Source organism: Siniperca chuatsi, linkage group LG6, assembly GCF_020085105.1.
Source record: "Siniperca chuatsi isolate FFG_IHB_CAS linkage group LG6, ASM2008510v1, whole genome shotgun sequence".
Taxonomy (NCBI): domain Eukaryota; kingdom Metazoa; phylum Chordata; class Actinopteri; order Centrarchiformes; family Sinipercidae; genus Siniperca; species Siniperca chuatsi.
In genome coordinates this window covers 6,723,574-6,736,310 of record NC_058047.1, presented here as the reverse complement: position 1 = coordinate 6,736,310, position 12,737 = coordinate 6,723,574, and the positions used below count along the sequence as shown (strand labels likewise).

The window sequence follows — 12,737 nt, the reverse complement described above, 5'->3', positions numbered from 1 at the left end:
GATATAAACGATGATGATAATGTGAATCAAAAGCTTTGCATTGATATATTATTGCTGCTTTAGAGAGTCAGGTTTTTATCTTACAGCAACATTGTCTGCTTGTGTGATATTTCCAGGCAGAGTGACATTAGTACCTTTGTCATGCAGTCACACATGATGTGTTACAGTATGTGAGTATGCTTATTACTGTATAAGACACCAATTTTAATTGGAAAAGCTATTGTTACACAGAGAATACAAGACAACAGCAAACTTTGTCCCATGTTAGTGATGTTATCCCTGTTGACCTGTAATTGTTATGCCTTCTCATAGGCCAGTCAGTGTGTTCCTTGATTAAAATTAAAGTTTAATATAAAGTAATTCTCTGGCGTCCTGTGACACAAATGAATGTTAGCACCGCCAGTGGTTCAAGGAGGAGGGAACCTGCCTGCCACTTGAAAGACTTCTCTAGACCAACTACCACCCTGACAAGTTGTGCCCCGACATCACATCTTTATGATCAGATCTTTAATATCAATGTAAAACAAAAACTGTATGTTTAGTCTAAATTTGTTAAGATGTCTTGGTAAACAATGCCCTGATCACTGGACATTTGGCTGAAAGACACATTGCTGTGGAGTAGGACTCAATAAAGAGGATGAAAGTTACAAATGAAATAACTTGTAGTTAGTCAAGTAACTTGACTTTGCCATAGTTGCATGGACTTGAGACTCAGTTTTCGCCTGTGGTGGAACGAATTTCTGTTTTTGCAGCTGAAATAATACGTCTATTAATTGAAAAGTTGATCGACAGAAAATTAATCGGCAACTATGTTGATAATTGATTAATTACTTCAGTCGTTTTTCAAAGTAAAATGCCAAACATTTCCCGGTTCCAGATTCTTAAATGTGCGGATTTGATGTTTTTCTTTGTCATATATCATAGTTAACTTAATATCTTTGGGTTTTGGACAGTTGTTTGGATAAAACAAGTTATTTTGAAGTCACTTTGGACTCTGCAAAATTATAATCGGCATTTTTCACTACTTTTTGATGATTTTTAGTCAAAACGATTAATTGAGAAAATAATCAGCAAATTAATCAAGAAAGAAAAAAATCGTAAGTTGCAGCCCTTGTGTCATTATCATCATTGTCATTTTTCTATTCTGAATATTATTGTAATGAATTATGGAACTGGAGGAGGAATTAATGAGCAAACTCTTTGTAATTAGGTCCTACAGTATTCGAAGTTAGTCTGTATAGTTATAATTCACTTTTTTGTTGTGTTGCAGCAGCTCCTTGATCTCTGCCAGCGACAGGCAGAGGGCGACATCTCTAGACAATGAAAACAGAGTTTGTAATTAAGTTATGGAGGAAGAGATCTCAAGGCAGGCAGACACAGTAGACACCTAGATAGAGAGAGAAAGACACAGAGTGGCAAACTAATCTGTAACAGACACTGAGACCATATCCTTAACAGAGAATACCGTTACAGCAGTATTACTTCACTTTGATGCTTTGGCTCACAGTTGGAGTGAGGCACACCCTGTCTATCTAACAGAGTATAAGCTAGTGTTTCACTAGAAAGAGCAAGAGACAGAGAGTGACACAGATAGATGAGAAAAGATAGAGTAATGTAGTCTGAACACCGCGGTGAATGAGCCACTCATTTACTGTTGAACCGTTTGTCCTGACCTGAGGAAGTGATCTTACCCAACAGTCCCACAAGTAGGATCACTTCCTGATGTCAACAATCAGTGTGAGAGGAGCAGGTTCATCTGAGTTCTGCTCTAGAGAGTGCTGAAGACTCAGTTTTACCCCTGTTGACCCCACTACTAACTCTCAGATCCCATTACAGCATATAATAACCCTGCTTACGGTATTTGAAATAATGAGAGATGGTACTGGATTGCAGTTCATTGACTATTAAAGCAAATAAATTCTACTTAAAGTGATCTACTCTTTGTTTTAAACCAAATGTGCTTCACATTAACTTCAGATAAACCTACATGCGGCTCATCACCTTAAATCATAAACAGGTCAATGACTCAGGGTACAACATATTCATCATGTGTTTTGATACAACATTTTCACACATGTTGGGAAAGAGCCATAATGAATATATTGTAACTGGTAAGGACAATCTCATAAGGAGTCTTTTATAAAATGGGCCTTCAGATAAACTTCTTACACACCAAAAAGGATTGAAAAATCATGACTAAAGAAACCAAAGAATCCCACACATATTTATATAATTACACTTCGGTTCTGAGACCTTCGTCAGGTAAACTAATTCAGGAATTTTGGAGGACCAAAACATTGTTAGTAAAGTGAGTACAAGTGATCGACAGTGTGCAGGATTCTTGGGTTTTGTCATATAACAGGCAATAAAAAACAAACTCTCTCAAGTAACTGAGAATCAAAATTAGGCTTTCCACATAGCAGGAAAAAATTCTATTACTTTATGACCAATTCTACTGTGCAGTCTGTGGGACAGTGATATTGGCTTTGCAAATGTTTTATGTAGAAGGAATGCATCCCTGCGTTTTGTTAGACCACAGGGATGCCACAATGGATTTTTGTGAGTAGCACTGGATGTAAACATAACTTTTGTTTGTTTACAAGAAAACTCCACAGGGCACCTTTAAATGTTTCAATGAATTCAATTACGTTGCAGCCCTAAACTGCATTTAGCTTCTTCTAGTCCCTTGTTTTGAACTAAAATGACCCTCAGTCAGCTGTGACACATTTTTTGTGTCTCACGGCTATGCTCAAACCCTCATATATAACATTAGTAGGCAGCCGTTTCCAGCAAACAAGCTAGACAAGCCGAGTATTCGTGGTGAAGAAAGCTGATCATCCAGCAAGTTGAAGATGCAGACATTTTTGTCAGGATTTTGTTGGAGACCAAACCATCACTACAAAATAAGCAAGTACTTTGATTCGTCAGGGGGCCAGAAGTACGAGTCCAATGGGATGCTCATGTCTCTGTCTCTGCTTACACATTAGATCGATACTGATGTACTGATGGTACATCAGTGCTGTTTTCTGTGACTTTGATTTTGGAAAAGAAGTGTTTTCTCATCACATTACATCATCTGGGTTCTGAAGCAAAACCCAAGCCTCTCTATCTTACCTCTATCTATTTATCACCACAATCATAGAATATGAATTAGTGCAGCTTTAATTTAAATGCCAATTATCCAAATTTACATTATTTTCAAACATTTTTGCAATAAAAGTTTAGTTGTGTAATGGTGCTGCTGTCTTTCACACCACACTATGACCTCCCAACCCCACACCATAACAAATCCCTGCTCTAATCACAACAGCTGCTCTAAATTAATACTGATTTTATTCTGCCATGTTGTGTGTGGCTGCTGGTGTGATATATGATAATGAAGATCTCAGGCTGTAACCTCACATGTCTGATTACCAACTGAATCCATGGAGACCACAGAGATGAGTGTTTTCATATTCTTTACCTTCAGATGATGTCAGTGTATCTGCAGCCATTATTCACTTATTCTGTCATTTTTGTAAGAGTTTTGTTAAGTTCAGTCAATGGTATAAAAGTAACAGTAAACAGTAAAACCAGTTTGTATTAAATGCTAATGGAGCTGATGCAAGTGTTATACTGAGATACTGTTAACACTCATACTTGGAGTTATTTAATTATTATTCTTAAGGATTGGATAATATAATTACACTGGCATATATAGGTCACAATATTTGCAATTTGTAATATCCAGTTTCCCTCTAACATCAGTGTACCTAAAATATCATCATGCTGGAGTGGACAATTATCTGTTCTAGAAATCTGCTAGACATTAATTTGAGATGCAGTGTTGCAGTATCTTTGTACGATATCATACATGCTGTAAATCAGTGCTGATAATATCAGACAGCTGAAACAAATAACTCAGTAATGGTGAGGGAACAGTACTGTAGAGTAGCATCATATCTGTGTGTGTGTGGATTCCAGTCTCTCGTCAGTGCTCCATCTGTCTGCGGAGTCTGAGGCCCCCTGCTGGTGACATTCAGTATCGCAATCTTGTCTCCCTGCAGACAAACCTGATAAGTGATCAGTCGAATGTATCTCTAGCAAATCACTAGAGCCCCAGGCCAAGATGTTATTTCCTGTTACATGTATGCTTTCCCTATTGAAAACTTGATCCTCATTAATTCTGTGTGGCATAGTCAGAGATCAGTTTTTGAGCGAAAATGCTAAAGAATTTAGAGATACGGAGTAATGATAATTTCATTGGAGGAAACCATGGGAGGAACAGCAAAGAGGTGGCAAGTGGTCAGAGGACTGAGCACCAGACTAAAGGTTAGAGTAGTGGGATTGCATTGTCTGACAGAATATAGGTAAATATAATTGTACATGGCTTTCTTACTTGATATCTTTTGCTATTAAGCAAGACACCTACTGTAGGCAACAGCATGAGACCAGTGGTGGGTTTTTTTGGTGGGGATGGTGCTCCTTCGCTTTTTACTAAGGAAAGGTTTGTCTGAATTCGATATTTTCACCCTTTTCAGCAGCTACTCACACTCCGAGTCAGCCTGACCTGTTAAGAGTAATATGTGGGCATGTTCATTAGACTAATTAATATCCATTACACAAATTTAATGGAGTAGAAAAGGTTTGACGCTTAATAAATGAGGATGTTCTTCCTGGATTTTTAAACTTCTTCACTGGGTCAGTCTGACCCAGAACATAAAGCGAGGATTCAATTAAGCAAACTATTTCACAGAATTGAGGGTATCACACTTGAAAGACTAATTTGATGTGTTTCTTAATGTGTTTCTTAATAATTCTTCTCAGAGCCGTGTCAAAAGGGAGTGTGGGTAGAAAACTAAGTAGAGCTTGACATGGTGTGGGCAGGCTGACTCAGATGTTTTATACATAACTATATTTGAGGGCAATGTTTGAGTTTTTCATTCCTGGTATGGATATAGCAATCGTACCAGGCACTAGAAATTGGTTGACAAATCATACTAGTGATTTTGAATGATAAGACTGAAGTGTATTAAACTAAAACTGTTCTACTAACCTAACTAAATCCAAACTCTAAGCCTAACCCTTTACTCATTCAAGATCCTCCCATCCCCTATCTTTGTTTCATTTCTTGTCTTCTACAATTCCTCACCACAACCCACCCCCTCCTATCCCGCCCTCTAGCACTATATTAGTGTGGGCTTCATCTTGCACTGTGATGCTAACAGACTATTCTCCTTGCTCATCCTCTCCTGACTGAGCGGTTAGCCTGCAGCACTAGCAGCACTTTACACTGGGAACACCAACAGAAACGCTATAACAGCCTTTCTCTCAACCACCCTCACCCTCTTTTCATCTATTTGTGCTCTCCACATGGGTGCTGCTTTTTAATGGGCCTCGTCTGTCTGTCTATCTGCCTCTCTCTCTCATATCAGGTTGGTTTGGGGCGAGTTGTGGCATATATTAGATGACATTAAAGAGGCTTAGCCCTCATACCGGATAGCTGTGTGTATGTCTATCCAGCTCTGAGTGCAAACCAGTGGCAGCTCCTGTTCTTTCTTAAATACCAGCTGTAGGAAGCTAGAAGCTATAATTAAATAATATTACAGATAATGGCCATTCTCTGGTCATTCTGCACATCACTGTAAAACTGGAAAGGCTGCTTGTTTGGAGAAATTCTGATGACTTGTAGTTTTAACAATAATGTCACAAGTCCAATTCATTTTTTTGTATTTCACCACAGGGCTGAGTATTTTGGTATTTTTTCTATCTACCTGTCTATCTGTACCAGTGCCAGTACAAGACCTGAGTTTCAAAGTAAAATGTCATAGTTTTTCTACAAGGCACTTGACTGGCCTTTGGAAGCAATTTTAGGTTCAGTGTTTTCTTCAAGGAGACTTCCACGTTTGGCCAGGAGAAGCTGGGGATCAAACCGCCACCAACACTGCGATTACTGGATGACCCGCTCTCTCAAGAGTGAGGCAAATGTTTGTCTCAGGACAAACAAATCAAATCAAACTACAATATAATATAAAATTAACCAAATTATTATTTACATAATAATGACATAACTGATCAAAGAATTTGGTGCAAACTTTCTATACTTTACAGCTTTCTGTACAAAGACACAATATAAAGTGTGGTTGGTACTCAAAAAGTGAGAGATTGAGTTTCCTTAGTAACTAGTAGTACCATAGTTCCAATCCTTGACCAAAAGAGGAGAGACAGCAGTGTTTACAGTCATGTCACTGCATTATAGTTCTGCTTCTGAATAGACTTGACTGAACTGACTTGTATTTTACCCGATCATCAAGAGACCTACACTATACCTGAAGTCTTGGACTGTGTGTGTGGTGGGAGGGCTTCGTAGAGGCTGCAGATTGAAATGCCTGTTACCCTCAACATGGATTAAACTTGGAGAGACACATGCACAAGCAGAGAGACACATTCTCACAAGGAAGTAGGCCAACGCATACAGACACACACACACAAACACACAGCAGGCATTTCATAGACTGTATTCCAGCTGGCCTGCCTTGTGTTGCTTTAAAAGAACAAGACAAAGGTTGATGGAAGGGACTGCCCTCCACCAATCACAGCTCTCCATTCATTGTATACACACACACACACTGACTGAGCTCTGAGCGCTGTATCACTGTCCCCGGTCGCCTATTGATTAGTCATGCCTGGCTGCTGTCATGTGCAGGAGTCCAGGGAAGCCCCTAATTGGCTAGTCCAGGAAAGACAGAGAGAGAGAGAGGGAGAGTTAGAGAGAGAGAGAGAGAGAGAGAGAGAGAGAGAGAGAGAGAGAGAGATACTGAGAGAGAGAGGGACAGATACTGAGAGAGGGAGGCAGCATAGAAAGATGAGAGAGGCTGAGAAAGAGAATTGTGCATAGAGATGTGGCCTAATATCAAATGATGATAACAGAAAGACAAAACAAGACAAGATGAAAGAAGGGAGACAAAGAAAATTGTACTCTTTCTAACCTTTATTCCTTCTGGATGGACAGAATGAACACACATCTGAAAACAAGAAAAAAAGAAATCAAACATAGGAATCTAATCTGAGTACTCCTGTTTTACTGTCTCTACTTTTCTTTTGGGATATATGAATCAAACTGCATCATCTACAGAGCAACCAACACTTCAGATACAAAGCCGGAGCGAGCAACAACATAGGCGGATGATATGAGTTACTCTGAGTGACTGACAATTGAAGAGGAGCGTAATCACTGGATGAGAAAGACAAATCTTCCATTGGAGCGCATGAACTGACTTGCATCCTCTACAGACACCGAGATATCCTGAAAGAAAGCAGGACTGAAAGGAGGCTCAACTTGTCCAAGTGGTCCTGCTGCTTCTACTTGGGACCGCACCTTTTATCTTACTACTAACCCTGTAACCCTGAGGGATGGTAAGAGGATCAATGTGCCTCTAAGGAGAGAAAGCTGAGAAGAGGAGGGTTAAATGTCACACTAAAGGAGGATGCTTTGCTTTTCTAATCCATAAGGGAGAAGAAATGGAAACAATGCCTACAAAGGAGTGATTTTATTTTAATTTTCTGACATTCCAGTGATCTTAACACACTGAGACACACTGATATACAGCAGAGAGAGAGGAAAGGCAGGAATACCAACTTTTTACTGGACACAGAGGAGGATTGGTTGTTCTGGAGAGGCATGACCTACATTATTCGGACAGAAGTGATTCTGAGGAGCTACTCCCTTTTTTCATTTCGGTAAAGAAGATGATGTGGTGAGAGTGGCATAAAAAGATAAAGATCTCTTTGTGACTTTTTCTATACCTTTGTAGCTATGACCACTTATTTCCACAGCCATGAGTTCTGTTGTAGCCCCAAGAAGCCCAGCAGTGGCTCCACTAAGGGAAAATCTGGCAAAGCGAAGGCCAAGTCAGGGAAGAGCCACTCTCACTCGAAACATAACCAGAATTTACGGCAAATACAGACGCCAAATCACCAGCTGCAACCTTCACCTCTGCACTCACCAAAGCACCATCCTCATTTGCCAAAACATGGTTGCCATTCGCCAAAACATCTGCTTCTTTCTCCCTCTCCTAGCTACTACCACATAGCACCACCATCTCCAAGTCATCAGCTAGCTCCACCATCTCCAACTTACCAGCTGGCTTCACAATCACCAAATCACCTACTGCACTCGCCAAGCCACCACCAGCTTCACCTCTCACCAAGTCATCATCAGCTGCAGCATCATTGTCAAAACCAGCAAAAACAGTACAATCCACCGGCCTCGCCAAGTCCCCTGCTTTCTTCGCAATCGACACATCAAATCTACCACCACCAACAACAGCAGCAGATGCAGCTCCATTCACCTAGTCACCACTCGTACCAGCAGTACCAACACCACAACCACTACCCTCCTCCTCTTCCTCACGCCTCCCAGTCACTGTCTATCCACCCTTTTCACTCGCCACAGCTCCCCCTGTGTTTAGGGGTGGGCGGATACGGGTGGAGCACATTGCCAACCAGCCTGGCCACCAGGGGCTCTAGAGGAAAGTTTCCCAACCTAAGGGACAGTGTGAAAAAGAGTCCCACAAAGAGTAAAGCCAAGGGCAAGGCTGGGAGCAGGGCGTGGCCCAATGACACATATATCTGGAGCGCACACTCAATGGAAATGCCCCTACACCCGCCGCTCATACACCACTTTCCACAAATACAGGCCCAAGTGCAGGTAGGTAGTTTGATGGGTAGATGGATGGATGGATACATACAGTAGTTATGTTAGGCCACTGATTCTAGGAGAGGACAGTATGTGTTCATTTGACAAATTATTTCCCATCCACCTCTGATACTAAAGGAGATTCCACGCTGTTATAGAACACAGGTTGCAGTAAGTCATGCAATCAGACTAAAACTTGGAAAACATGGTAGAGTCCTGCACGCTGTTAGCACAAAATATAAGCCACTACGATTCGGTCATACACCTTTGTCTGTCATTAAAGGAGGTGCCTGATTAAGGTCTACACCTGAAGGTCTATACACCTGTCTTAAAGGTGCACATATACAATTTTGTGGAGAAATTTAAACTATCATAATAAACTGGAGGAAGCAGACACAGTTTTCATTGGTTTTATTGCTTTCATTGTTGATATTGTTTGATGAGACTTGCATACATCAAAGTGTGCAGACATCCTGCTGCTGGGCAATTCAACCAGTTTAGGATGGCGGTCAGTTGAGGGTCTGTCAAATTGCACTTATGCACATATGAAATCAAAGACCCCATGCCTTAAATTCTTCTCACAATGTTTTTATTTGCCTAACCTTATCTTACTTTAGCTTATTAAACAATAGAATACAAAAAGGAAAACAGCAGAGTATGAGAGAACTAGACTTTCATTAATTTTGTTTGTTGGACAATTTGTCCTGTACTATCATATCCATCTGAAAAGAACTTGAATTCCAAAAAAGTGGAAAGAATAACACTGTATCGAGAAACATAACACAAGTTATGCAGTCAAATTGATTGCATATTCCATTAATGTTCAAAGTACTCCTGGAATCAATACTTGTCAAGATATATTAGACACTAAAGGAATGATGGGACAAAGAGAAAAGGGAAGAAATGTAAGTTGTGACATCAGTCTCCATCAAACACACAATATCACCATGTAATGAGAAGTCTACAGAGTACACTGACTGCTGTAAGCAAACCTTAAGTGTTGTACTTATATCTGACCACAATAGTGGAGACATTTGTGGAAGGTCACTACAGTAATGTTGCCATTATCTTTGTCAGACTGCTCTTTTAAGTGAAGCACTGACAGTCTGTAGTGCTTCAGTGCTGTTCTCTACACAAACCTGCTCTCTGAGTTGTCTACAGAATTGCATTATATTCATAGTGTGTGCGGGTTGTAACTCTCACTTTTGACGGTTGCTGAAAGTAATTTTGAGAAATGTAGGAAACTAACAGAAACACAGACCAACCAGATTTTGGGTAAATGAGAGGTTTGCCGAAATATTTCATCGCAATGTAAAGCCTGCAGTTGTTTTCACATCACAGAATGATGATGCAGTAAAAGTGGTGATGGTCAATTTCAACTTCCCAAATGATATAATCAAAAAAGCACAACCATCCATGTGTAACAAGACTTTTGTATTGTATAAACTGTACTATAGTGAGCTGAGGAAAATAATGCAGCATGCCAGCTTCCTGTTATAAGCTGTTGGTCAGGTAGTTATTGTGCTGTACATCTGCTTTAGGCACAGTGATCAGAGATAGCAGGTAGTGATAGTCTGATTAGTGTGATTAGTATGGCTGTTCTGATTTGATTAGAGTCATCAGTTTAGCTCATAAGTCAAATGGAGTTCCATTGCACATTAGGAAGACAGAGTGGATAGTGATATTATGAGTGGAGTATTTGTGTGTATGAATGTGTGTCTTCACCTCTAGTCAAGTAGCAGAGTTGTGACAAAGTAAGGTCAGATGTTAGAGAAAGAAAGCTTTGAATTTAGTCTTTAAACATCGCAGCTGTTCTTGTGCAACACTTCTGCCCAATTTGGGTTGTGACTCTTCCTGTTGCACTTTGTATGTTTGTGTGTTCTTGCATGTGTGAGTGTGTGCATGGCATAATATGGCACATTGCACTGATTGATTATTTATCAAACTGCTGCTGTGCATCATTTTGGGATTCTTGATTTTTTGTTAATCCAATCACGATTCATCTGCTAATTGATAATTTAATTATTATGATGATGGTGTAGAAGCTGAACCCAGCACCCTGCACTGATCCGATCACCAATCTGCACAAGCCTAGTAGCCTATTTTTTCACCCTTGAACTGATTTTAAGGGGCATTTAATAATCTCTGAAATAATGTAGAATTATTACGTTATATTATCAGATAAACACTCAATTTGCGGCACAAAGATTTGTTTTATTGAAAAAATAGTGAGAACCACAGTCTATGGGGAGAACAGCAAAAAAAAAGTTTGAGCATTCAAGGGCACTTTTGCTCTAAGCTCCGTTAATTTCTGACCCAGCCTCTGTTGTGCTGCTACCCCACTTTCTCTTTCCCTCTGTCTGCTGTAGAGAATAATATAAATTGTTGTGAATTATTCAGTTTTGATGGAGTGTTTTTGTTTTAATGGACACAGCTTTTCTATACTTTATGGGACTGGTTTAGCGGCCCAGGAAACTCACAGAACAATTGCATGCGTCGTCAATCGTCTCACGTGATGCTACTCGGCCAATCAAATATATGCATAACCATTGTGAGTCGAGTCAGTTTGTGAGGTACACACACACAGGGAGAGTAGAGATGAGACGAGTCGGATAAATAATTTCACATGGCGTGCTCTAAAAAGAGAAAAGTAGATAGCGGAAACAGAGCTTTTAATCAATGGACAGACTGTTACATGTTCAGTCTTCCCACAGGCAATTCAAATCCAGTATGTCTCATTTGTTCTGAGATCATGGCGATTATTAAAAGCAGCAATGTGAAGCACCGCTACGAGACAAAGCACAGAGCATCATTTCAAGCAGGTGAACAAGGAGGACGGATTTTGGTCATTTTGCTAATGACCAAAATCCCCCCTTGTCCCCCCTCAAATCGCCTAGTGCGCACGCACACACACACACACACACACACACACACACACAAACACACACACACTTTCTAAACAACCATCCTGCATAGCATGAGAAATATGATGAAACCGGTTGTCTGTCTTTTTGTCTGATGAGACAAACCAGGGATAGTCTGTATCTCTTTCTAAGCTGTGCTGTGCTGGACTGAACCAGGCCATAATGCCATGGTAACACAGCTGGTGTAACAACAGTTATGTAACAACAATTACTTGCATAGAATGACAAAAATGCTGTCTGGATATGGATGTTATGTGTGTTTTTGTATTTGTGCGTGAGTGCTTGTTTGTTTATATTTGCACGTTTGTTCTTTTGGCCTTTTCATGTAAAACAACCCCATCCACACACACTGACACACTCATATTGATGTTACATAAGCTTGCAGTCTGACACGGCGTGTCAATGGAATCACCAGCTGACTAACACACTGGATTTGTCTCTCTGTGAATGACACACACACACACACACACAGTGTGCTTTGTACAGTGCTGTTGTTACAGTGGTGAAGAAGGAGTGAGGTAAGGTTTAGGCAAGGCAATGGACTGATTAAGTTAACTTTAGATAGGTAGTTGCATGGGTAAAGTCATTATAAAGGTATGTTAGGTTACATTAGCATCAGCTGATATGACTCTGCAGTCAGATGAAGCATTTTTATCTGAAATGTGGATTCAAAAACACTGAACTTTCACTTTTTTTTCACTGTTTTAGAAAGTTGAAACCAAAGAAGTCAGGATACTGTTATTCTATAACAGGGGAAAAAGGTTTCAAAGGCTTTACAAAATATAAATGCAAATTGTTTGTTACAGTCACTGTTGTTTACCTAATACTGTTTACCTTCCAAACCAAATTTATATTGACTAAATCTTTTGACAGAGTGGCAAATTGACTGGTTATCTTTGTACTGTGGCTCATCAAAATACACAGTATAGATCAGAACGTTGTTACCTCTTCAAATAAAGCAGTGTCTACTTGTGACCCCACATCACAGGTTATGGCCTTAGTATGAACATGAGTTGTGAGCTGTGATTTATTTTTCCCCACAAGTTGTTTTATTTGAAGTATTTTCATTTGAAGGAGGAAGTGAAAGTATTCAGTATTTTATAAGAAAAAAGAAACATTTATATAAAAGTTAGAAA

The 12,737-nt window shown here is 39.8% G+C and overlaps 1 protein-coding gene across 13 annotated transcripts in view; it reads left to right on the top strand.

The window, feature by feature from the left end:
* Window positions 1-12,737, top strand: part of LOC122878315 (discs large homolog 1-like protein) — a 110,464-nt gene that overhangs the window by 48,195 nt on the left and 49,532 nt on the right. Inside the window, exon 1 of one of the 13 annotated variants that reach the window (XM_044200990.1) lies at window positions 8,215-8,689. The exons of the other annotated variants lie outside the window; for them this stretch is intronic. Coding sequence (XP_044056925.1) covers window positions 8,315-8,689 — 375 coding nt within the window. The 5' untranslated portion in view covers window positions 8,215-8,314. Of the gene's footprint in view, window positions 1-8,214; window positions 8,690-12,737 lie in introns of those variants that run through there. 13 annotated transcript variants of the gene reach the window in all.